The 25629-nt window shown below is 44.8% G+C and overlaps 1 protein-coding gene and 1 non-coding gene across 3 annotated transcripts in view; both read right to left on the bottom strand.

Annotated features, from left to right (window-relative positions):
- MTHFD1L (methylenetetrahydrofolate dehydrogenase (NADP+ dependent) 1 like) overlaps positions 1-23625 on the bottom strand; it is a 181866-nt gene extending 158241 nt beyond the window's left edge. Inside the window, exons 1-7 of one of the 2 annotated variants that reach the window (XM_070796373.1) lie at positions 22865-23625; positions 17607-17691; positions 16162-16212; positions 16014-16067; positions 12634-12758; positions 10221-10321; positions 8412-8548 (exon numbers count right to left, since the gene is read on the bottom strand). In XM_070796373.1, coding sequence (XP_070652474.1) covers positions 8412-8548; positions 10221-10321; positions 12634-12758; positions 16014-16067; positions 16162-16212; positions 17607-17691; positions 22865-23085 — 774 coding nt within the window. In that variant the 5' untranslated portion in view covers positions 23086-23625. Of the gene's footprint in view, positions 1-8411; positions 8549-10220; positions 10322-12633; positions 12759-16013; positions 16068-16161; positions 16213-17606; positions 17692-22030; positions 22149-22864 lie in introns of those variants that run through there. The other variant, XM_019966947.2, reaches the window with a different exon arrangement.
- On the bottom strand, positions 9139-9273 carry LOC139185021 (small nucleolar RNA SNORA70). Its single transcript, XR_011568613.1, has one exon. It is a non-coding gene; the product is annotated as a small nucleolar RNA SNORA70 (small nucleolar RNA).
- Positions 23626-25629: the final 2004 nt, after the last annotated feature.

The raw sequence follows: 25629 nt of genomic DNA, 5'->3' as shown, positions 1-25629 counted from the left end.
TAAAATTATATATATATATTTGCTCAGTCTCTCTGCTTCTCTGAGCCTCGGTTTCCTATCTGTGATATGGGAAGAGTGAGAGTCCAGCCTCATAGGATGGCTGCAGAATCAACAAGGTAACTCGAGTGAAGGACAATCCTGGTTCAGTGTAACCCCTAACTCAAAATTATCCCATGTCCTTACTGCCATTACCATATGTTACTGGTTTAAAGTGCTGGAAGAAAAAAAGATCTGTCAACTGAGAATTCTATATCCAGCAAACCTGAACTTCAAAAAAAAAAAAGAGGGGTTAGGGTGATTCAGTGGTTCCAAGTCCACCACAGGGAGCAGGGGTTCCATTTCCGGTTGGGGAATTAAGATCCCACATGCCATGCAGCGTAGCCAAAAAAAGAGGGAAAATTTAATACATTTGTATATTAAAAACAGAAGGAGTTCATTGTCTTTAGACCTGCTCTACAAGAAGTGGAAAGACACTAGTTAGTTAACTCCGAGCTGTGTGAGGAAATACAGATTTCCAGAAAAGTCAGTATTCTTGTATTTTTGGTTTGAAACTACAGTTGTAATTTCCTACCTGATTTAAGACAAATGTATTAAAAGTTGTATTAAAAAAATATATAGAAAAAAGAAAAAGCACTCATGTAAATGGCTAATCTAGTCCAGTTTAAAAGCTAACATTTCCCCACCAATCTTGGGAAAAGAGTATTTTTACAAGCTCTCCTATGTATAATACACATATATTTAGAATTTCCCAATTCACTTTTTAAAGCCTTTTGTAAGGCATGCAATGTACTGAATTCAAAGTGGAAAATGATTCTGATAAGTTAACTTTTGCTCAAAAAGCTTGGCCTACTTTGATCCTTCAAGTGTGAAAGACCTATGTCTTTTCCTTTACTGTTAGTGCTAGTTTTGACAATCTCTGTGCTCAGAAGGAGAAACAAGATCCTCTGAGAAAAACAAAGTAAAACGGCTCTCTTCTTTCTGGGTTATTTCTTATGCACACAGCTGGGACTGACCCGATTCATTGCAGCTGGAGGCCGTTTTGCCATCCTCCTCCAGCTGTGTCAAAAGAGGCTTTTCAGCCAGTGGAGCGTATGGGGGTGTGTGCGTGTGTGTGTGTGTGTATGTGTGTGTGTGGAGGGTGGAGAGCACAGCCCTGAGGTGCCAGCCAGCCTCCCTATCCTGGAGAGAGGAACCACTCTGCCTCACAAATACTCAATACAGAACATTTCCTTCTGGCATCAGGGTGAACTCCCTGGGGTGAGAAAGAGGACATCTCTAAATGTAGGCCAATTCTCACGGGGCAGATGGCTGTCCCCTCCTACATCAGGGTGTCATTCCACTCCAGGGTCCTGAGGAGCTGAGTAAAGGGCCTGCATCTGGGTGCAGGAAGGAGGGCAACTCCTTAGCTCAAACCAAAAATTTCACACCCAATGCTTTAGCTTACCAACAGCTGATGCTCTATAGAGTGTGACTAATCTGGACCAATGCCCAGACATTCCTCTCCTCCCACCATGTAAATGCAGAATGCATCTCAAAGCCCAAGAGTGATGCTCCAGAACGAAGCAGAAAACTTATTCTTAATTGTCAATGATACACTCAGAAAGGCATAAACTATAGCTTCCAAATACAGAAGTCCACTCTGTTTGGTGTAATGCTCTAAAAAGGCAAATCTCAATCCCTCACATTCTGGGTCCACAAACATTTTATATGTAATCAGTATGCAAAGCGAGGAGATCAAACCCATCCATCTTAAAGGAAATCAACCCTGAATATTCACTGGAATGACTGATGCTGAAACTGAAGTTCCAATACTCTGGCCACCTGATGCGAAGAGCTGATTCACTGAAAAAGACCCTGATGCTGGGAAAGATGGAGGGCAAGAGGAGAAGGGAACAACAGGGGATGAGATGGTTGGATGGCATCACTGATTCAATGGACATGAGTTTGAGCAAACTAGGAGATGTGAAGGGTAGGGAAGCCTGGTGTGCTGCAGTCCATGGGGTTGTAGAGTCAGACACGACTGAGAGACTGAACAACAACAATATTCAAAGACTATCCTTAGATTGTTAGGTTGTTGATAGAGATGAAATCCATTTCTATTTAACTAACTTGATGTAAAAATCCCTCAAAATCACAGGAAGGAATACTATTCCTAGAAAGAGTGATTGGTAAACCAGGAATTCCCAGGAGATGTGACCTGATGTGAAGTGGCTTCTGAGGGGACACAGGCATCAGCGAAGGAAAAGGTCCATAGCCACAGAGTTGAGGACCAGAGGGTGGGCCTGGACTGGCCAAAGCTGGACACACTCTCTCGGGCACACTTTCTCTTAGTTTTGTTTTTGATTTGGTTTCCTCGGCCTCCACGTATTGTTGGGAGACCTCACAGACAGACTGACTCTCTCCTTATACCCAGCCATACATTGGAAACATGTGTGCTAGGCTTCAAATAAGGAACCCAGGTCCTACATTTTATTACCTCCTTACAAGCGATTGACCCACTGGCCTTTCCATTTCCACATCAAGGATCAACTGCACATCTGTATGGTGAAACTTGCCAGTGTCCTTCCTGACTCACCATCTGCCGCAGCCAAGCTATTACTGGGGATGTTAACAGGTGCCAAGTCCTGCGCTAAGCAAACCAACAGCATCACTGAATTCTCACAGCAGCCTCAAGAGGACGGGAGTATTAAGATCCCCATTCTACACATGAGGAGACAGGCTCAGAGAAGTTAAACAACAACGAAGTCTTGAATCCAGAGCTGTTTGCACCAAAGCCTGTTGTATTGCTTCCCGAGAACACAAATGTCATCCCAAGCGTTCCAAAGACAGTTCCTACTGGTTGCAGCAGTAGTAGCTTCGAGGTCATCCCAAATTTGGAAGGCTACATGTAGTTTCAGAGGTGGTATACAGGGCTCCAGTGTTACAGTCACCACCTTATCCCTAAAACCCTCACCCCTCTGGTTCTTGAAATGCCCCACCAGATGGCCAACAGGGCATCCTGTCCCACGTCAGGTACAAACAGGCAGGAAAGAATCACTTTTCAAAGATAATATCGTGTGACCTCACAGCTATACTCCTTTGCTTGTTCTTTTCTCCCCCTGATACTTGTCACTGTTCATAATGAGAAGTTAAATGGGCCATCATCTTAAAATGTACTTACAATGCATTATAATCTTAAAATACATTGTTGGTGGCATTAGAAAACAAATACCAATCTACTGTAAAATGTATACTTTCAGTGTTTTTCAGTGAAGGCTTTCGAGGTGTGCGATAAGGGTGGACACAGCCTGCCCCATTCAGGTCTCCCAGCACTAATCTGTGTTTGGATATTCTTTGCACCATTTTCAGTTGCTATCACCTGTGTTTTAGAAATAAAATATAGGAATGAAGTAAAATAAAAGTCGCTCAGTTGTGTCTGACTCTTTACTACCCCGTGGACTGTAGCCTGCCAGGCTCCTCTGTCCACAGAATCCTCCAGGCCAGAATACTGGAGTGGGTAGCCATTCCCTTTTCCAGGGGATCCTCCCAACCTAGGGATGGAACCCAGGTCTCCCTCATTGCAGGTGGATTCTTTGCTATCTGAGCCACCAGGGGAGTCCAAAATATAGGAATAGTGAAAAGTTAGATGTCAGACAGAAGCATGGAGGTGTACTAGCAGGAGGCGAGTGACAAGTGCAGCGCTAGCTGCTAGCACAAAGAAAGGAAAGAAACAGCCGTTATTCCGCGGTGGGAGGGGAGCCTGCTGTGTGTAAGTGGACCATGTACAGGGGGTCAAACAAAGTTTAAGGACAATTATGGGAAAGCTCAGCAGTGGTCACAGGACTGGAAAACGTCAGTTTTCATTCCAATCCCAAAGAAAGGCAATGCCAAAGAATGTTCAAACTACAATGCAACTGGGCTCATTTCACATGCTAGCAAGGTAACGCTCAAAATCCTTCAAGCTAGGCTTCAGCAGCACATGAACCAAGAACTACTAGATGCAGAAGCTGGATTTAGAAAAGTCAGAGGAAGCTTTGCTGCTGCTGCTGCTGCTGCTAAGTCACTTCAGTCGTGTCCGACTCTGTGAGATCAAACTGCCAACGTCCACTGGATCACAGAAAAAGCAAGACAGTGCCAGCAAAACCTCTATTTCTGCTTCACTGACTATGCTAAAGCCTTTGACTGTGTGGATCACGACTAACTGTGGAAAATTCCTCAAAAGATGGGAATACCAGACCACTTACCTGCCTCCTGAGAAACCTATATGCAGGTCAAAAAGCAACGGTTAGAAGCAGACGTGGAACAACGGACTAGTTCAAAACTGTGAACAGAGTACCTCGAGGCTGTGTATTGTCACCCTGCTTATTTAACATCTATGCACAGTACATCATGCAAAATGCCGGGCTGGATGAATCACAAGCTGGAATCAAGACAGCCAGGAGAAATAACAATCTCAGATATGCAGATGATACCACCCTAACGGTAGAAAGTGAAGAGGAACTAAAGAGCCTCTTGACGAGGAGAGTGAAAAAGCTAGCTGAGAACTCAGCGTTCAAAAACCTAAGTTCATGGCATCCAGTCACATCACTTCATGGCATATAGAAAGGAAAAAGTGGAAACAGTGGCAGAGTTTATTTTCTTGGCTCCAAAGGCACTGCAGACGGTTAACTGCAGCCATGAAAATAAAAGACGCTTGCTCCTTAGAATAAAAGCTATGATAAACTTAGAGTATTAAAAAGCAGAGACATTACTTTGTCAACAAAGGTCTGTATAGTTAAAGTTACGATTTTTCCAGTAGTCATATACGGCTATGACAGTTGGACCATAAAGAAGGCTGAGCACCAAAGAATGTGTTGAACTGTGGTGTTGGAGAAGACTCTTGAGAGCCCCTTGGACTGCAAGGAGATAGAACCAGTCCATCCTAAAGGACATCAACCCTTAATATTCATTGGAAGGACTGATGCTGAAGCTGAAGCTCCAATACTTTGGCCACCTGATACGAAGAAATGACTCACTAGAAAAGACCCTGATGCTGGGAACAATTAAGGGCAAAAGAAGAGGGTGACAGAGGATGAGACAGTTGGATGGCATCACCGACTCAGTGGATATGAATTTGAGCAAGCTCCATGATATAGGGAAGCCTGGCTTGCTATAGTACATGGGGTTGCAAAGAGTCAGACAAGACTTACCGACTAAACAAAAACAATGAAAAGCCTGGAATCTTTCTTGCCATATTTTTGGCTCTAAAGTCGAAACAATAAAAGCAATGAAAGTTGCCAGTCTCTAAGATTCACAGTGGTACTGCTATAAGTACCAAGGACTTAAGAAAAAAAAAAGGGTGTACAATGTCAGCTTTTAAAGAGAACCTCCATAGATACAGGAAAATCAGAATGTTACCCAATTTCTAGATTCTCAAGAGAGTAAAGCCAATCATGGTTCTCAAAGTTAGAATGAGCTTTATCCAAATAGTAAAGGTGATTTATTTCCATAATAAAAAAGTACTTTGAAAGATATCTTTGTTTTTCCAAAATACAGATACAACTAGCAAAACTATCTGTGACAGCTGTGAAAACACTGAATTGCCAATGAAGGCATTTTTCTCTTTTTCGTCACAGCTGTTCAGTTCAGGGCAAGTTTACTGTCCTCTTCCACTAAGCGTCCCAACCCAAAATTCTGGGCTTTTAAAGTACAAAACACTGTCCCTGCATTTTCTTGAATAGCCTGCCACCATGTGGCGACCACTGAAAAATCACATAATAATTGCAAGATCATGTTCCCGGACTGTTTTCAAACAAGAAAGAACAAGGTATATCAGATCCACTTGCCATTCAAACATTACAGCTCTCAGTCCAGATGCCTTGGTCCCCAGGACAGGACTACAACTTGCTAGTCTCCATCCTCACAGAATTTATTGTGCTTAATGCACTTTTAATGTAAATTCACTTCCCTTGACATTTGTGGAATTCAGTCAGTTTTTGAAATTAAAAACTTTATGAAACTATTTCAGACAGTAAATTGTAAAAGAATTACAATTCACCTGGACACCCTGCCCATTACCCGGTTTAAGAAAAGGTATGACCAACACAAGCGAAGGTCCCCTAGTGTCTTCTCCATCTACATCCACATGTTTGTCCCATCACGGTTTTCCTGAATTGGCTCAGTTTCTGCTCATTTCCTTATTCTTTTCCTTTATATGTATGCAGCTCTAAAAAGGTATTGACTTTAAATCTTATACAAATGGGGTTAGATGAAATACATCCTGCATTGACTTTAAATCTTATACAAATGGGGTTAGATGAAATACATCCTTCTGCAACTTGCCTTACTCCAATGAATAATTTTTTAAAATTCTTTATTGATATTTATAGCTCTATGCTTCTTCAAAATTGTCTTGTTTTTGTCCTGATCTCCCATGTAAATTTTAGAATCAATTTGGCAAATTCTACACAATAATACTATGTCAGGATTTTGATTCAAATGGAGAGATTAATTTGGGAGAGAATCAGTATCAATATCCTTAAGAGAGTGAGTCTTCTAATCCATGAAATGGTATCTCTGCTTTTAACTGGGTCTTCTTAATGGCATTTATAAAAATTATACAATTTCTTTCAAAAGGTCAGAAATAACCTTTGTTAAATATATTTCTGCTGCTGCTAAGTCGCTTCAGTCATGTCTGACTCTGTGCGACCCCAGAGATGGCAGCCCACCAGGCTCCCCCGTCCCTGGGATTCTCCAGGCAAGAACACTGGAGTGGGTTGCCATTTCCTTCTCCAGTGCATGAAAGTGAAGAGTGAAAGGGAAGTTGCTCAGTCGTGTCTGACTTGTATCGACCCCATGGACTGCAGCCCAGCAGGCTCCTCCGTCCATGGGATTTTCCAGGCAAGAGTATTGGAGTGGGGTGCCACTGCCTTCTCTAAATATATTCCTAGGTACCTTATATTCTCATTGTTATCATATGTTGTATTCTTTAAAAATTAATTTTATAACTGTGGGTGGTGGTGTTTAGAAATGCAATTAGCTTTTGCCTGTTGATCTTACATCCAAGAAGCCAGATGAACTCTTAGTAATTCTGATATCTGTGTTTTTTGTGTGTGTGAAGTAATTCTGATATCTTGATAGAGTCTTCTGTACTTTTTACATAAGTTTATTACTCAGGATTGATGACATTTTGTGTTTTCCTTTCCCATCATCATTTTGTTTTTTCATATTACTACATTGTCTGGGAATTCCCGCACAATGCCAGTTAGGAATACTGATAACAGACACCTTTGTCTTTCCTAATTAAAAAGTGTTTCTAGGGAATTCTCTGGTGGTTCAGTTGTTAGGACTTGGTGCTTCCACTGCTGGTTTTGATCTCTGGTCAGAGAACTAAGAACTATTAATAAGACGCTGTGTAGCGCAGTCCCCCCAAAAGGTTTTTCATATTTCACTGTTAAATGATATTTTCACTCTGTTTTTATAGACATTTTATTTGATTAAGGAATTTCTTTAAATTCCTAGTCTAAGATGACTTTTTAGAAAAATCTCATAATGAATGCTAGAATTTATCTAATAACTTTTCTACTATCTACGTAGAAAAGATACGTTATCTAACGTATCTACTACGGTGAAAGTATAGATTTTAATCTATAATGTAATGAATTACATTAATACATTTTGATCAATATTAACCCTCTTTACAATCTCATGATAACCTCAACCTGGATTTTATTTTCTATTTTGCTAATGGTAACTTCATCTATGTTCACAGGTGAAATTGGCCTATAATTGTCCATTAGCATCTTGTCAGTGTCTGCACTGGGAACTCATGAGTTATAAAATGTTCTGTCTTCTCCTATCTTTTTTGACTGAGGTAGCTCATTTATAAAACTATTGTCTTTTTGTCTGCTTGTCTGATTTTTGTCTGCTAGACTGATTCCAGAGAAGGCAATGGCACCCCACTCCAGTACTCTTGCCTGGAAAATCCCAGGGACGGGGGAGCCTGGTGGGCTGCCATCTATGGGGTCGCACAGAGTCGGACACGACTGAAGCGACTTAGCAGCAGCAGCAGACTGATTCAATGTCTTCAACGTTATTCAATTTTATGTGAATCCATTTTTACAAGTTTTCAGATTTATCAGCCAAAGTTGCTCATACTCACCTTTTTAAAAAAATAGTTTTTGCTTCTGTGTTTATGTATCCTTGTTCATTCCTAGCATTGCTGGTGTTCTCTTTTCCTCTCGATCATTTTGGCTAGTGATGTGTCTATATTACTAGACTTTTCCAAGAACTGATTTTGGCTTTGCAATAGAAATCTCTGTTCTTTGTTTTCATCCTTTGAGATTTTTCTGCTGTTCTTTCTGTAGTCTCTTAACGCTTGGTCTGTGCATTTCCAGTCCTCCTTTTCTAGTATAAGCATTTGAAGATATGTTTCCAACATGAAAGATGCTTACCTTGCCTTGAAGCTGAGGTGTTTTCCACTGGGAGCTCATTGTCATGGACCCTTTTCTCTGGAACAGACATTGTAGGGTGGCTTCCAAAGACCCATGGGCTCCTATTACCAAGATCTTCTTTCCATCTAAGCTGACACCTATCCACCAAATGAAAATTCAGTATTATAATCAAAACATCAATGTTTTTTTCCTATACAGGATTAATGCAAGGGGGGAAAAGCCTTTAAGGTAGGATTTACTGGGGGGTGTTAAGGAGGGGACAGTGTCTGGGCTCTCAGGAGCGCTGGGCCCACCATTTGTCCAGGGGGCTGGGATTAGGGACGTGTTCAACCCCACAGCTCTCTGGGACAACCTGCTTTTCCGCCACCAAGTTTTCAATTTCATCCACATTAAACTTAGTAAATCCCCACTTCTGTGGATCTTCCAGCAGCCAGAAAACTTGAACTTCACCTGCTCCGTGTTCTGCAGCTTGGTGCAGACGGACATTATGACCTGGCCAATGTGGACTCTGGCCATTGTGCCCTGGCGCTTTCCAAAGGTACGATGCATACCTGTCTGGAGCCTAGACTGCGGACAGCATGCCAGACACGAATATCCCCTGGAAAGGGCTGTCTTCAAATGGCAACTCACTCCAGTATTCTTGCCTGGAGAATTCTATGGACAGAGGAGCCCAACAGCCTACAGTCCACAGGGTCACAAAGAGTCAGACACGACTGAGTGACTGACACTTTCACTTCAAGGTCCCTTAGGGCAACCCATGAGGGCAACAGGCTTCATACACTACCCGGGAGCCTGCTGTTTGCAGCCACTGCACACCAGCACTCCCCAGCGAAAATAGCACCGTCAGCTTAATTGGCTGCAAAAAAATAGCCTTTTAAAACTTGGCCCTCTGGGCACCAGACTTACAATGACTATAAGCTGTAATTTATTCTTTCTGTGCAAATTTTATGGTGGGGTGATGCAGAATCATCATCCTAATTATTCATATGATGGAAAGACACTGTCTATTCGGATTATCTCAGAGATTTGAGGTTAATGACTACTGTCCTAAAGGCGTATCTTGAAAGTTAGTCTTCTAACAAAGCTTTGGTATACATTTTAGAATTTTTGTTTACTCATTGCACGTTTGGGTATAGGGGAGGGACACTGGTCTCTTTTTTACTCAAGCCAGTGCAAAGAAAAATTAAGTTTATTAAATTTTTATGTATTCAGTTATAAAGTCCTTAAATATAGGAGAGATTCAGTAATAATTTACTTGTTAAATGTGATAACTAAGATATTATTCATTTCTATGTCACTGACATGAAAGGAAAGAAAGATGGAAATTAAATACTGATACGAAAGTGATACTGTTCACTGATAAATCCTAATCCAGGTTTCTATACCCTAAACTATATCTAACAGTCATTTAAACTATATATCTAATAGTCAGTTAAGCCTTAAATATAAATCTTATCTAGGTCTACACACTGACGGATTTGAGGAGTTGAAACTTGAAACGTCTTTCATGGTGGTTATTTTGAGAGTTTCATGAGAGACACTGAGAAAATGTTTAACATGTAATGTGTTAATGTGTTATTTAATGTTTAACAAGGTTAATCATTTACCTTTACCAATTTCTCTTTAAAATTATAATAGTCTTATTAGAAAATCTGCCATAGTCATATGTAACTGACGAGAAACAAAAAAATCTGACACTGAATATCACCTCAGTGTTTCAATAAGAATCTTCCAGAAACAAATCTTTACTACAACTCATGTGAATACCAAAAAACACAGAACAGCAACGTTTCTGAAGGAGCATTATACCTGACTTTTCAAGAAGTTCGATTACAGCTCTGGCCACAGGTGAAATAAAACACTCATGGGCATCTCCTCGGACCAACTTCCCCAGGTTGACATCCGTTAATCTGAATCCAAAAACAAGGGAACAAGTGAGTTCAAACTTGGCCCAAACTCAGTCATCTGTAAAGCACATGTATTAATCCCAAATAACAGCCAAGTCAGTATTTGATATAATGAAAAGAAGTTTATCTTTTAAAGCTGGTCAAGAAAAAATTAACCATGAAATTCCCTCTGTGCTCCTTTGGGTGTCCCTCCCCCCAAGCTCTGCAGTGTGCACCTACATGACACATTAACCAGAGCTCCTCAAAGACAAGACCGCCTGCTCAACTGAAAAGATAACTTTTTAAAATTCCGACACTAGCCATGTAACTTAAGAACAGTGTTCTTTCCCAGCTCTGTAGAGGGTCAGGGTGACTTGGGGTTCATCTGGACGATGGGGCTTCCCGGGTGGCTCAGATGTAAAGGATCTGCCTGCAATGCAGGAGACCCGGGTTCAGTCCTTGGCTCAGGAAGATCCTCTGGAGAAGGGCATGGCAACCCACTCCCGTATTCTTGCACGGAGAATTCCACGGCCAGAGGAGCCTGGTAGGGGGCTACAGTCCATGGGGTCTCAAAGAGTCAGACACAACTGAACAACTAACACTTTCACTTTCTTCTCACCCTTAGTGAATTTTATGTAAAGCATCAGTGTGTCATTGTGATGTGTTATCCTTTCTCCCGACAATGTGTATGATTATCTGACTTCTATCCCTGTGACTATCTGACTTCTATCTATATGACTATATGACCATCTCTGACTTCTAACAGAGGAACAGTTCTCAGAGCTTCCTGAGAATCTGCTTGCTGGGTTATAATCCTTGATTTGGCTCAAATAAAATTCTCTTTTATTTCTTTTTTAACTTGATAGTTCACTGAATTTTTGTTGACAGATAGGATATATTAAATAATTAAATAGAAATTAAAGAGTGGGCAAGAAAAACAAATATAAAATAAAGAGCGGGCAGGAATAGAGGCCATTAGCTTTTTAGAGCGGCCCTTTAGGCAATGCTAATGTGGTCCCTAAGGGTGTTCTGATCTTGCTTGGACAGCATGTCTGCAGCTTGAAGCCATGTAGGGCTTCACTGCACAGCTCCAGGAAGCTCATTTCAGTGGACTACGGAGAAGGGTGGCCCTGGATGTGTGCCGTGGTCCTGAAGCCAAGCCCACTTTACCCTGAGGAATTTACATCTCCATCAATATCAAAGTCCAGAATCAATCCTAGAAATCAGGGAGTGACCTCACAAGATTTGGATTCAAGGTCTGACCCCCACTTGACATCAGTACTCATCTCCTGCAGGAATCAAGGGAAAAAAGGAGGAACCATGTCCTTTCAAGGCCTTGCGTCCTTTCTTGTCAAATCCAGGACAACACAGTCCCTAACTGTTCAGCTTAAACTGATGGTCTCAATACAGGTTAATAACAAAATGAGGATACTTGGCAAAGGTTTCATAGTCCTCTTTTTATGAAAGATTGAAAACTACACCTTGATACCTTGAGGTTCTGGAGGTTTCCTAACTAATTAGAGCTTCTTCTCTCTTTATGGTTTGTCTGCTACAGGATCAGAGATTTTCATGACAACTTTTCTGCCTGTTTGAGTCTGCCCTAAGTCCCAACAGAAGGCCTGGATAGTGGCAGAATCTGGATGTGTCAGTGACGTAGTGATTCACTCAATCCAGCCCCTACAAGAATAATGTTATCAATTTGCTTACCACCCTGTAATGCTAAGAATGTTCTTTTAGGTCACAGTACATAAATCTCTTGTTTCCATGTCGGAAAATGAGGTTTTCAACTTTTAGGAAACATCAGGAACTCCCGTATGCGTGGGTAGTATTCCTTGTCCCTTGAAGCTTATATCATGACGTGACACAAATCCAAGACCAGTATCAAAGCACCTGCTAGTCAGTTTTTCCCTTCAAACAAAACCCTGCATTATGAACGTAAGGGCTTGCTTTGTTCTTCTCTCCTGGCCTGGAACTGAGGGAGAATACTCTATTGCTGGTGAAGCAGGTGTCTGGGCTTTTTCTCTAGTCTGGTAGAACTATCAAGGAAAAGTTATTAGAAGAGGAGAGCTGGCTAAGGACTCTGTAAGTCAGGAAGTTCTCAAATGAATATGACTGGTTAATTCCAAAATGGCACACAAACACTACAAAAGGGTAAGTGTATTTTCCCAAACATGCACTTTCTTAAGCAGAATTTAACAGACCCTCCAACTCCTGAAAGAGTTAAAATTATTCCTTTCAAGTCTTAATTACTGACATAGTTGAAAGAGCAGAGTTTTCAAAAATTCACTGTAAACAAACTAGCAATGAGTTGATTGTTTTCTTTTATATGTTCTTACCCATCCACATCTTTTTCTGGTTTCAAAGCATTGAGGATTTTGTTGCTAAATGAGGTCTCAGCGATCTGAAGGGCAAGGCCATGTACTCTGCTGTCTTCATTAATCTTCAGGATCTCATCTATAATCTAAAAGGAAAACAATAGTCAGTTGTGCAAAAATAAGACCCAACAAAAGGCATATTATATTAAACATGGATTCATAAAAATGCATGTGTTCTAGTTTCTTCTTGTCTTTGTTGAAGACCTGGTATAAAGCAGAAAGAAGAAATCTATATTCCCTTCTCACCCCGTATAAAATCTTGGCTGAATTTTTGGTGTCTTTAAGTCTTTCTTATCACTATTCTCTACCAGAACACGACAGAACAAAACCAAAGCTCAGCAATTAATTAAGACATGAGATGCTACAAGTGAGAGCTGTAAAAGACAATTCCCTGTCCACAGTCAGATTTGAGCCCATCTGATGCTCTCTTGCCTACCTGGGAATAAGGCCAGATACAGACCCCACAAATTCCCATTTTTTGTCCATGAGTAATTTAGCTGAACTGTTTGTCCCCACTGATCCATCAGAATAAAACCGCTTGTAAATTGAACGTTAGGTAAGCTTCTTTCCTTCCCTCTGGTTCTTAAACTTTGACCTGTGCTGTGCCATCCTTAGTCGCTCAGCTATGTCCAACTGTTTGTGACCCCATTGACTGTAGCCTGCTAGGCTCCTCTGTCCATGGAGACTCTTCAGGCAAGAATACTGGAGTGGGTTGCCATGCTCCCCTCCAGGGGATATTCCCAACACAGGGATTGAACCCAGGTCTCCTACACTGTAGACACACCTTTACCATCTGAGCCACCAGGGAAGCCCAAACTTCGACCTAGCCCCAGTCTGACTGTCAGACGGCACTCTCCTCCCTCCACTCATGAGAACAGGCTGGCTTCAGGGTAAAACATTCTCTCATCTACTATCTCATCAAGCCACCCTTTCTTTCATCGCACTGGCTTCTTTCAAGCCTTCTCTCCCTCTCCCTGTAAAAGACAAGGCTTCTGCCTACCTCTGAAAGGTATGTAGAAGTTACGGGCAGAGTACATTTCCTTAACAGGCCCTTTCCCCATCTGGCAGTAATTCTTTCAGATTATATCACTTCTCACTGAGTCTGGATTTATTTTCTCTCTGATGCTGGCTAGAATGTGGACTCTTGAGAGTCCCATGGACTGCAAGGAGATCAAACCAGTCAATCCTAAAGGAAATCAATGCTGTATATTCACTGGAAGGACTGATGCTGAAGCTGAAGCTCCAATACTTGAGCCACCTGATGCAAAGAGCTGACTCACTGGAAAAGACCCTGATGCTGGGAAAGATTGAGGGCAGGAGAAGGGGAGCAATAGACGATGAGATGGTTAGACAGCATCATTGACTCAATGGACATGAATTTGAGCAAGCTCAGGGAGATAGTGAAGGACAGGGAAGCCTGGCGTGCTGCCGTCCATGGGGTCACCAAAAGTCGGACACGACTGAACAACTGAACAGCAACATAACAATAGAATGTGGGTGTGATGTGTAGAGTTGAATGGGCCATCCTGGATATGAGGCAGCACAGCAAGATCCTGGGAACCTGAATATCTAAGGACTTTGTGATGCCACCACACTAGCCAGGGATTCCCTACTTCTGAACTTTCAGTCAGTTCAGTTTAGTTCAGTCGCTCAGTCGTGTCCGACTCTTTGCGACCCCATGAATCACAGCACTGAGCACCGAAGAATTGATGTTTTTGAACTGTGGTGTTGGAGAAGACTCTTGAGAGTCCCTGGGACTGCAAGGAGATCCAACCAGTCCATTCTAAAGGAGATCAGCCCTGGGTGTTCTTTGGAAGGAATGATGCTAAAGCTGAAACTCCAATACTTTGGCCACCTCATGCGAAGAGTTGACTCACTGGAAAAGACCCTGATACCTGGAGGGATTGGGGGCAGGAGGAGAAGGGGATGACAGAGGATGAGATGGCTGGATGGCATCACCGACCCGATGGATGTGAGTTTGAGCACCTACAAAAGACTTCAGTGCTATTCCCGATTGTTTAGTTTTCATCACTGCCACAGCCAGTCTGAAGAAAATCTAGCCACAGAAGTGTCAGACACCAGGATGGCCCTGGTTTAGTGTCTGAGGCCCTACTTATGCAGTGCTGCTTATCCCAGGCTTGAGATGACACACAGGAGGGTTGGTATCCCTGCTGCTGGAAACAACCATATCACATACAGTAGCACTGCAAGAACCTACGATGGTTTTTTTATCAGAGGCCCCAAAACACCACTTAAAGATTCACACAAAGTTAGCCTGAAAAAGCATCTGGAAAATGATCCTGTCTTTTATTTTATTGATGAGGCAACTGTGACCTAGAAGAACCAAAGAATGACTCAAGGTCAAACAACTCAGGTCAGGACATCACAAACCAGAACTAGTCCTCCAGACACTGACAATTTCCACGAGACAATGCTGTTGCAACAGCTAAAGAAACACAACCAAAGTGACCATGTCATAGCTCATGCTGTCAACAGAAACATGTGGTGCGTGATAGTCACTTCAGTCGTGTCCAACCCTTTGTGACCCCATGGGTTGAGGCCCACCAGGCTCCTCTGTCCATGGGATTCTCCAGGCAAGAATACTGGAGTGGGTTGCCAATTTCTTCTTTAGGGGATCTTCCTGGCCCAGGGATTGAACTCATGTCTCTTAAGTCTCCTGTATTGGCAGGCAGGTTCTTTACCACTAGTGCCCACGAGGGGAGGCCTTATTGAGCAGAAACATATGGTAAGGAGATAAAAAACAATGTACTGGGGACTTCCCTTATAGTCCAGTGGCTAAGACTCCAAGCTCCCAATGCAGGGGGTCTGGGTTTGATTCCTGGTCAGGGAACTAGATCCCATGTGCCACAAGTAAGAGTTCATATATCACAACTAAAGATCCCAAATGCTGCAACTATGATCGAAGATCTGACGTGCCACAGCTGAGGCCTGGTGCAGTCAAATAAATAAATATATTTTTTAAAAAAGGTACTACTATATAGCACAGGGAACTACATTCAACAGCCTGTAATAAACCATAATGGAAAAGAATATGAAAAAGAATATACAAGCGTATATGTATAACTGAATCACTTTGCTATACACCAGAAACTAACAAAACATTGTAAATCAACTCTACTTTAAAGAAAAAAGAAAGAAACATGGTAAGGAAAGGGACAGATCACAGAGCATTTACACTAGTGGGAAAAGTGAATTCTTCCCTCCAAAAGTTCAGCCCTGAGAAAAGGTTTGGTCAGTTCCGCCCACAGCAAGACTTGCTCAGAGGTCTACTAGGGCCGAGGGGGAGGAGCACAAAAGAGTCACGTGTCCTGCTGTCTTACCTCATCTTCCCCGCTCTCCGCAGGAAGGCAGATGTGGGTGATGTTCAGACCAGCCTGCAAAGAGTACACAGGGCGAGTGTGTCACTGAGAGGAGATGAATGCACCAGCCAAAAATTAAAATGCATTTTTGAAAATCAACAATCCTTACCTCCTCAGCCAAATTCTGGTTTACTTCTTGCATCAAGTTATCATCACCTGCCTTGGGAGAGGGGAGACAGAAGGAGAATATATTAAAGATCAACATAAAAAGATCTTGAATAGGCACACAACAATACAAAGACTAATTCTGTGATTATGCATTATCTAACAAAGACAAAGGGAAATGCAAAACAAGAATCTTATTGCTCATAAAAGGGAGCTAATGGCTGGTCTTCATTAACATGGCAATTTCTCAGGCTTTCAAGTTATGTTTCTTTTTAAAATAAGAATCCTCACAGGGCATATATAGCCACAACCAGAACCCAGTTCTAAGTGAGGAATGCCAAACAGGGAGATTTAGGTGACTTGCCCTTCAGTGAAAAGCTATCAAGTAAGCTGAATTCCAGGAGGCTAGGCCCTCGGTTCACTTTTCTTTCCACTCTTCTCACCTGCCTACCTTTTCAGGAACAGACTCCAAAGAATGCGAGTGACTTGAGCACAGCTCTCTGGTCCTCAAATCACAGTGCTGATGAAACAGCTTTTCTGATACATTAAACTCATGCCAAGAACAAGAGTGGCCGCTCAACTGTTGGGCTGTGTTAGCTTACAGGCTTGGCTCAGCTAATCACTTGCCTGCACCTGGCATCACCCAGGTGCGCCAACACAGGTGGCAAATAGTGCCAACCGCAGCTGGCAACGAAGGGTCCGAAGTCAGAAGACAGATGTAGAACTTGAAGTCCTTCTGACATGCCGTGGCTTTTGGCCCTTCAGACTCAAGGCAGGCCTTAGAGACTAAGTAGTAAGATCACCAAATACCATGTCTCAGCAAGCATCTGTCTTCCATGGAACTAAAGAGGCGTGTTTCTCCCCTTTCCCCTCAGATCACATCATAAGAATTTATACTTGGCCACAGTATATCCTGCATAATGCAAGTTATGGGAGCATCTACATCCCGACCTCTGGAAGTTATCCACACCAAAAGGAGACAGAAGCAAACAGAGCGGTACCTGACCTGTAACCCTGAAGCAGCAAAATGACCAGATGAAGGGGGAAACAACAGCATTTCCAGCTGAGGCTTCTCCTTCCTCCCCTAAGCCCCAGTGGGATGTCTGTGACAAGAAATGCAGGTGGTTGTCTGTGTACAATCTAGATTGAAAGATACCAGGACTTCCCTGGTAGTCCAGTGGTTAAGAGTCTGTCTGCCAATGCGGGGGACACAATTTCAATCCCTGGGCCAAAGATTCCACATGCCACAGAGCAACTAAGCCCATGTGCCACAACTGCTGATTGAACCCGTGCATCAAGAGCCCGTGCTCCGCGACAAGAGAAGCCACTACAGTGAGAAGCCCACACACCACACCTAGAGAAAGTCCGTGTGTGGAAGCGAAGACCCAAAACAGCCAAAAAAAAAAAGACATCATAAAATAGCAAGACAGAACCACATTCTCCGCTTACCTGAATAATAGCAAGAACCGGCTTAAAGGTAGGGGTCTTTTCTTGCAATAAACTCAGAACTTCTTTCGAATTCTGAATGACTTCTCTACATTGGGAAAGAGAAACAACACAGTCAGATCTAGGTTTGACAAGAAAGGATAGGTACCACACATTTTCTTAGAAGGTCTCTTACTCTCTAATTAGATAGCAAAAGGGTGCTCCTCCGGGTATGCACAGGGTCGGGGGGGCTGCGCAGGAGAGCAATCATGAACTACTTAACCCAGCATAAAATGTGACAACCTCTTAATTTTCAAAATAAGCAGAGATAAAGGAGCTGGATGCAAATGGTAATTTTCTAGGGGTGACTTATTCTCTTGCATTTTCTAAGTTTACTGTAGTAAGAAGTTTGGGTTTCTTGGTTCAATAATCCCCTTTCTCCACCACAATCCTTCCACTCCAGAAGAGTCTGGGTCCAGGGGGAAAGCAAACTTGGGCGGAGAGGGGTAGGTACTAACACAGGGGATTGTGGAGGGGGTAAGAAGTGATGGGTCAGGATACACTTTAAGCTCCTGAGTTTACAGAAGGGATGGGAAGCAAAGGCTGCAGAAACACTGAGGAGGTGCAGGGATCTGATATTCTCCCAAGGCCTCTCACAGAAGGAGCCTCTCACTCCTCTGGGCCCCTCAAGTCTGCACTGGAACCTCCTGAAAAATAGCAGGGGCCACCTTCCCCTTAGCATCCCCCAGGTGTCAGCTTCCAGGTACAGGGGCAGACCAAGATAAACGTGGTACAAGGCAGGCTCTCTTTCTGTAGCTTCCTGGGATGAGCCATTTCAGAGACCACTTTTCACCACCCTCCACACAAAATGTTCCTTACTTGTACACAATCAAGAAAGTCGGCTCTTTCAGATCAATTTATTTACAGAACAGAAACAGACCCTCAGACATAGAAAACAATCTTATGGTTACCAAAGGGGAAGAAGGGCAGGGGCAGGGATAAATCGGGAGTCTGGGATTAACAGACTTTACTATATATGAAATAGACAGACAAGAAGGACCTATAATATAGAACAAGGAAATACATTCAATATCTTGAAATAACTAAGGAATCTGAAAAAAAAGATAGATCTATACATATATCTGGGTTTCCCTCGTGGCTCAGATAGTAAAGAAACCGCCCGCAATGCGGGAGACCTGGGTTTGATCCCTGGGTGGGGAAGATTCCCTTAAGGAGGGCGTGGCAACCCACTACAGTATTCTTGCCTGGAGAATCGCTATGGACAGAGGTGCCTGGCAGGCTACGGTCCATGGAGTTGCAAAGAGTCGCACACAACTGAGCAACTGAGCACATATAAATATCTATATACACAGACATATATATGTAACTGAATCACTTTGCCGTATAACTGAAACTAACACAACATTGTAAATCAATTACGTTTCAATTAAAATTTTTTAATTAATAAAAAAATTTGGCTCATTTTCCTCTCACAGTAATAAACAAGAGGCTTAGCTGAGGTGGTACCCAAGCTTCAGGGCTTGAAACTATCTTTAAGTTTTATCTCCCATCTCCACCAGAGTCTTGCACACACAACAGTTTTCAAAAATTGCAGGGTGAACTCTCAGCCAGGTCCCATCAGCAGTAAGTGGCCATAGACAAAGGGACGGGGCAAAACGGCCAGACGCAAAACTCCTCCCAGTTTTCAGAGAAGAAACTGACGAATGTATCTGACGAACAGCTCCTATTAGATGGAAGAGGAAAGAGGGGTGCTCGGAAAATGTTTAAAGGCCTCAAAACTTAACCAGATGAGCCATTCCACTGTCAGCTGAGCCAAAAGAAACGGAATAGATGAGCATGCAGCTGTCTACAAACCAGGCAAGTTTTTGTTTGTTTTTAATCACCTGGGATAAAGCGACTGGATAGTGAAATGACTGTATTGTTCTGTTGAACTATGTATGAAAATTCACAGATCACCTTATAAATGAGCCAGAATCTTCTTTGCAGCAAAACGTGGCTGAGGACCACGTGCTCTATGCAGATTCTATGCTTTTCTTATGTTTATGATTATTTTGGCCACACTGCTTGGTGTGCAGGATCTTAGATGGAATCCAGGCACCCTGCAGTGGAAACGCTGAGTCTTAACCACTGGGCCACTAGGGAAGTCCCTCCCCACCTTTCTTGACTACCAATTTGGGCCATATTGGGTCCTCATTTTTGCGTAGTATGGGAGGCACTGGAGTGCGGGTCCCAAGTGGTTCTTGGCAATGAGAAAGATCAGCCAGAGAGCGTGGGAAAGAGAAAGGCTCTGTGCCTCAGCCCATCAAGTTGGACTCCCTAAGTCTGGGTGGGGCCTGGAATGTATGTTCTCAAAAAGGAGTGTCTGGGTGGCTCTAAAGCTCTGAGTGGAAATAGCCTTGGACCCAAGCTCAGCCTGTGGTTGACCAGTGTGGACAATTCCCTGAGCCATAACAAACCCCTTTTCTCAATGTAGGGCAAGAGCACTACAAGAACTCTACCTTTGTTCTTATAATTGTAAAATGTTCTGCGCCTCTAAGCTACCCTTCAACACTGAAAACATGCCTTCTAAAAGCACTTTCCCCAGAAAACACCTGTAGTTCCTGCTGCTGCTAAGTCACTTCAGTCGTGTCTGACTCTGTGTGACCCCATAGACAGCAGCCCACCAGGCTCCCCCGTCCCTGGGATTCTCCAGGAAGGAACACTGGAGTGGGCTGCCATTTCCTTCTCCAATGCATGAAAATGAAGAGTGAAAGGGAAGCTGCTCAGTCGTGTCCGACCCTCAGCGACCCCATGGACTGCAGCCTACCAGCCTCCTCCGTCCATGGGATTTTCCAGGCAAGAGTCTTACCATTCCAATAAATGAAGGGCATGTGGCTACAGAAGCTCAGATCTGTCACCACCCAGCTCCTTGAGTCAAAATCCCCCACAACTTGTTACATGTGTAATGTATCATTCTTTGGGGTTACTCATTATTCCTACAGAGCCAAACAAAGCAAACAAGGAGTTACCAGGTTCAATAAGTCTAAAAAGTGGCATAAATGTTTCTAATCAATATTTTTTTTTTTTGCCCTGTTGAGAAAAGTTGTCATGTCAACTTCTAGTTGGAAGGAGATTTTTGCCTCCCATACTGTCTTCAGATTCTTACCTTGAAATCAAAACCCCCTAAAACCTCTTATTCAATTTATGATTAATCTATCTAAAATTTTTGTCCAGTTTCCTGTGCCCTGTGACTTTAATTCTGTGCTAAATAAACAACAATCAACAGAGCCAGATGACTAAAATTGTTATTGGTAATCTCATTAATGTGCTAAAACTGCTATCATAAAAATAAATAAAATTACTACCACAGATCTCATTAACTATACACTCAGGAGATGAGCTAACAGACTCCGACTCAAGGACCAGCCAGCCAGAGAAGCATAAACCAAAGACATGGCAACTGCCAAAGCTACAATTAAGAAATGAAATGTCACAGAAACGTCACAAGATAACTAATTCCAGCCTTTCAGTTCTTCCCCTTAAAAAAAAAAGAAAAACAAACAAAAGGCTAACTCAGAGACCAAGCTGGAGTGGATCTGAGGCTTGTCCTGGACTCGCCTGCTTGGTAACCTACAACAAACCTTGTACTTGCCTACATCACAACCCCATGTCCAGTAGATTGGCTTTGCTGCACATTCGACCAGCATTTCCAGTTAGGTTTGGTCAACCCCTTAAGGTGAGCTCATTGCTTAAAACCTAACGACAGGAAGAGATTAAACTTCAACTTTCAGAGAGACAGGGTAAGCTAAACAAAAGGGTCCTTGGAGTCTCAGGCCACCTCAATAAGTGCTTTGCTGCTGCTGCTAAGTTGCTTCAGTCGTGTCAGACTCTGTGCGACCCCAAAGACGGCAGCCCACTAGGCTCCCCCGTCCCTGGGATTCTCCAGGCAAGAATACTGGAGTGGGTTGCCATTTCCTTCTCCAATGCATGAAAGTGAAAAGTGAAAGTGAAGTCGTTCAGCCGTGGCGGACTCCTAGGGACCCCATGGACTGCAGCCTACCAGGCTCCTCGGTCCATGGGATTTTCCAGGCAAGAGTACTGGAGCCGGGTGCCATTGCCTTCTCCGAAGAAGTGCTTTGGAAACAGGCATATCCATTCTCAAAATGAAGGACAGAAGCAAAACAGAAGAGGATGTCTATGGATGGAGGCGAACAGCTTGCTGACTGGCATCCTGGACCCCAGGAACGTCCGGAGCACTTTGCTCTACACTGTCTGGGTCCCCAGCTAACAGACTTCTCCAGACAGAAGACTAAAGACTTCCCCTTTCTCCCACCGAAGGGTGAAGAGGAGCGGCTAGGAAGTGTGTGAGGGATCGGGGCGGAGGCGGGGGGAGGTGGATGGAGGGGGACCCGCGAACATCTCCGGGTGGGGACAGCGGAAGGCCTGACCCGGGGCTCCCAGAGTTCGCCGCTGGCCCGAGAGAGAACTTTGGCAACAAGTTGCGCTGGGGATGCCGTGCCCACGGTGCAGCGACGCCTGAAACCAGACGGCCCCGACTTCGACCGCCTCCAGTGAGTCAACGGGTGCACCAGGCCGCAGCCCTCCCAGGCGCCGGAGGCTGCGGTGATGAGCGTGGACTTCAACGGCAGTCACAGTTCACCGCGCCCAGACAGCGTCCGGAAGGCGGAGCCGCTGCGCTGTTGGGCGCTGACCGCCGGGCCCTGGCTGCGGCCCCCTACTCCCCCAATCCTAGCCCCGCAACGGTCCAGCCCCCGACTCAGGATCCGACCAGCTGAAGGGCGGAGCAGAAGGTGGAGCAGGCGCCCCCCCTCCTCGGGGGCTCCCACCCTCGCCGCACCGCCCCTTTCCTGCCCAGGCCGCGCCCCGCGCGGTTGCATCAGAGCCGGCGGCCGGAGGCGCACGTGGAGCGCGGCACGCGGTCTGGGCTGCGCAGTACCCGCTGGGGAGGTCCATGCCCTCCGGATCCGCCGCCCCCGGACCTGGGCCGGCCCGGGGAATCGTTCTCGCGCTGGCCCAGCCCATTCTCTGGATGCCCGCGCTACCCGCCAACCGCTCCGCCCCCCAAACCCCGACCAGCCGCCATCACCCCGAAAAGTTGGCACCAAACACTACAGCCCATGCTCAGCGAACCTCCACGGAGGTTCCCGGGGGTCGGCCGAGACTCGAGCCCTCAGCCGCCCCGCCTCCTGGATTTCTCCTAACCTCCCCCAACCCCCCGCCACTGCCAGGAACCTGGGCGACGGCGAGCGCCGGACACTCACCGGACGATCGAGTCCCGAGTTGGGGGCGCCGGGCTGCCCGGGCCCCGGCTGCTCCCGGCCTGGGTATCCCGCAGCCGCTGTTGCCCGAGGAGACCCTCCCCGCCGCCACATCCGCTGCCCCTGCCGCTGCTGGCGCGACAAAGAGATGGGAGGCGGCGCGGCGAGCCGGGGTGCTGCGGGCGCGCGAGCCGGCGCAGGACGAACGGCAGACGCGCGCTCATGGAGAGGCGCGAGCAGTGGCGGCGGCGAGAACCGGAGGCCGCGCGGGTCCTCCCGCGACGCGGAGATGCGGATGCAGATCTCGGAGAGACAGCGGCTCACGTCTCTGCCGGGGGGTGGCTGGGCGGAGCGGTAGCGGGCCAGAGGCTGGAAGTACCTGGCTTGCCTTCCTGGGCGAACGGGGGCCCCTAGGGGGCACTGCGCTCGGTGGCCGTGACGTGGGGAAGGCGGAGGCCGGCGGGGCGCGAGGCTGCTGTTCGAGTTGCCTGGAGTCCTGGCTTTCTGGCACTTTCTAGTCGTAGGCGAAATTTGATTAGGGATGAAAATCAGAGGAGGGTGGGGCGTGAGGATGGGCGTCCCTCCCTGCCTGGAGACCGTACGATCTTCCTCCGCCTAGGATGCAGATAAGATCCTGCCCGCGGGTGGCAGTTTGCTTCGTAGGAGGGCAGTTGGTTTAGATGCTGATTGTATTTATCAGGCTGGAGACCAGTGAAGGGTGTGTGGGCCTTGGAGTTCACAAGGTGACTTTGCAGCCTTAGGCAGGTGACAACCTCTGAGAAGCTTAACTGCCTCAAAATGAGACTGTGTTTAAAATCTTATAAATACCAGGTAAAAGAGGAATAAAGGGACAAGTTATGAACCCTGGTTTTTCCAGCAGCTAAAGTCTGTAGGAGATGCTGGAGAGACACGGCTTTTAGTCCTAAAAAAAGGTTAATGTGTTTTGCCCTGATTTTCAACCTAGAGAAAGTTGGGATCCAGAAAGATCAGTTTGGTTTGCAGGCCTTCAGTGATCATGTCTTAATCTTATACTGCTATCTATATTTTCTTTATTGCAAGGCTGACTGCCACGTTTGACATGTGAGGGGTATAGCAATAGCTTTTTGTTTGTTTAGTCGCTAGTGTCAACTCTGCAACCCTATGGGCTGTAGCACACCAGGCTCCTCTGTCCATGGGATTTTCCACCTAGTATACTGGAGTGGGTTGCCATTTCCTTCTCCAGGGCATCTTCTGGAACCAGGGATCAAACCCACATTGACAGACAGATTGTTTATCACTGAGCTACCTGGGGAGCCCACAGCAATAGCTAACATTTCACAAACCTGTGAGGTGGGTATTACCGCCTTTTTACACAAGCGGAAACAAAATCATAGAAGTTGTGTCTCGTACAAGTATTACCAAACTAAACCTGGGTCCACTCGCAGGGGCGCATTAAAGCCAACCTGTTGAGATCAGGTTGTGATGAGGGAAAAGTGCAAGGGTTTATGCAGGTGCCAAACAAGGAGAACTGGCAGCTATTGGTGCAAAAGATTCAAATTCCCCAGTAGTTTTCAGGGAAAGGTTTTTAAAGACAGGGTGAGGATGAGGGTTTCAAATGCATGATCAGCTCGTGGACATTCGTCTGATCGATTGGTGGTGAGGTAATTCTGAGTCAATATCATCAACCCACTGGTTCAACTGGTCCGGGGTCTATGTTCTTGTGGGCAACTTACAATTAACTGCTTTGATCTAGTGGGGGTTTCACTCTCCGTAGAACAGCTCAAAGGGTATGTCTCAATATTATCTATAGCCCTTGAGGAGGAACAAAATGTCCTTGATTTTGTCTAAGGACTAAACTATTAATAATTATTTTGGTCTTACTTGGCTGTTTTGCTTTGTTTCTGCACTTTCTTACTTCTCTGATTAAGTTTATTCTTTGGAACTTGGGGAAAGTCTGGGTGGCTAAAGTTTTTCTACAAACAAGAGGCAGGTGGAGGGCATGGGGGTGGTGGGGGGTGGTCTCTTCCTATGGTCTGTTCAGGAATGCACCATAGTGTCCTGCTTCGTTACGCAAACATATAAACATCGGAAAGGAGACCTGAATGGCCTGTTCAGCAACTGTCCTGATAATCTTGGGCAAGTCTTAAAACCCTCAGAGGCTTATGTGTCTCATTATAAATAGCGGACCAATCATTTAATGGAAATAGCAGTGAAAGAACCTATGGTGGTTTTTTTAAACCAGCTGCCCCAAAACACCACTTAAAGATTCACACAAAGTTAGCCTGGAAAAGGATCTGGAAAATTATCCTGTCCTTTATTTTATTGATGAGGCGACTGTGACCCAAAAGAACCAAAGAATGACCCAAGGTCAAACAACCTATCAGGACACTGCAAACCAGAACAAGTCCTCCAGATACTGACAATACCACTAGACAATGCTGTTGCTATAGCTGAAGAAACACAATCAAAGTCACCACGTCATAACTCACATTGTCCATAGAAACACAGGCTGCCCTGGTGGCTCAGATGGTAAAACGTGAAAGCGAAAATCACTCAGTTGTGTCTAACTCTTTGCGACCCCATGCACCATATAGTCCGTGGACTTCTCCAGGCTGGAATACTGGAGTGGGTAGCTGTTCCCTTCTTCAGGGGATCTTCCCCACCTAGGGATCGAACCCAGGTCTCCAATGTTGCAGGCATATTCTTTACCAGGAGGTAAAAAATCCGCTTGCAGTGCAGGAGATGTGGGTTTGATCCTTGGGTGGGAAAGATCCTCTGGAGAAGGAAAT

This window comes from Bos indicus, chromosome 9 (assembly GCF_029378745.1).
Source record: "Bos indicus isolate NIAB-ARS_2022 breed Sahiwal x Tharparkar chromosome 9, NIAB-ARS_B.indTharparkar_mat_pri_1.0, whole genome shotgun sequence".
Classification (NCBI taxonomy): Eukaryota; Metazoa; Chordata; class Mammalia; order Artiodactyla; family Bovidae; genus Bos; species Bos indicus.
The sequence above is the reverse complement of the archived record's forward strand: the minus strand, read 5'-3'. Positions and strand labels throughout refer to the sequence as shown.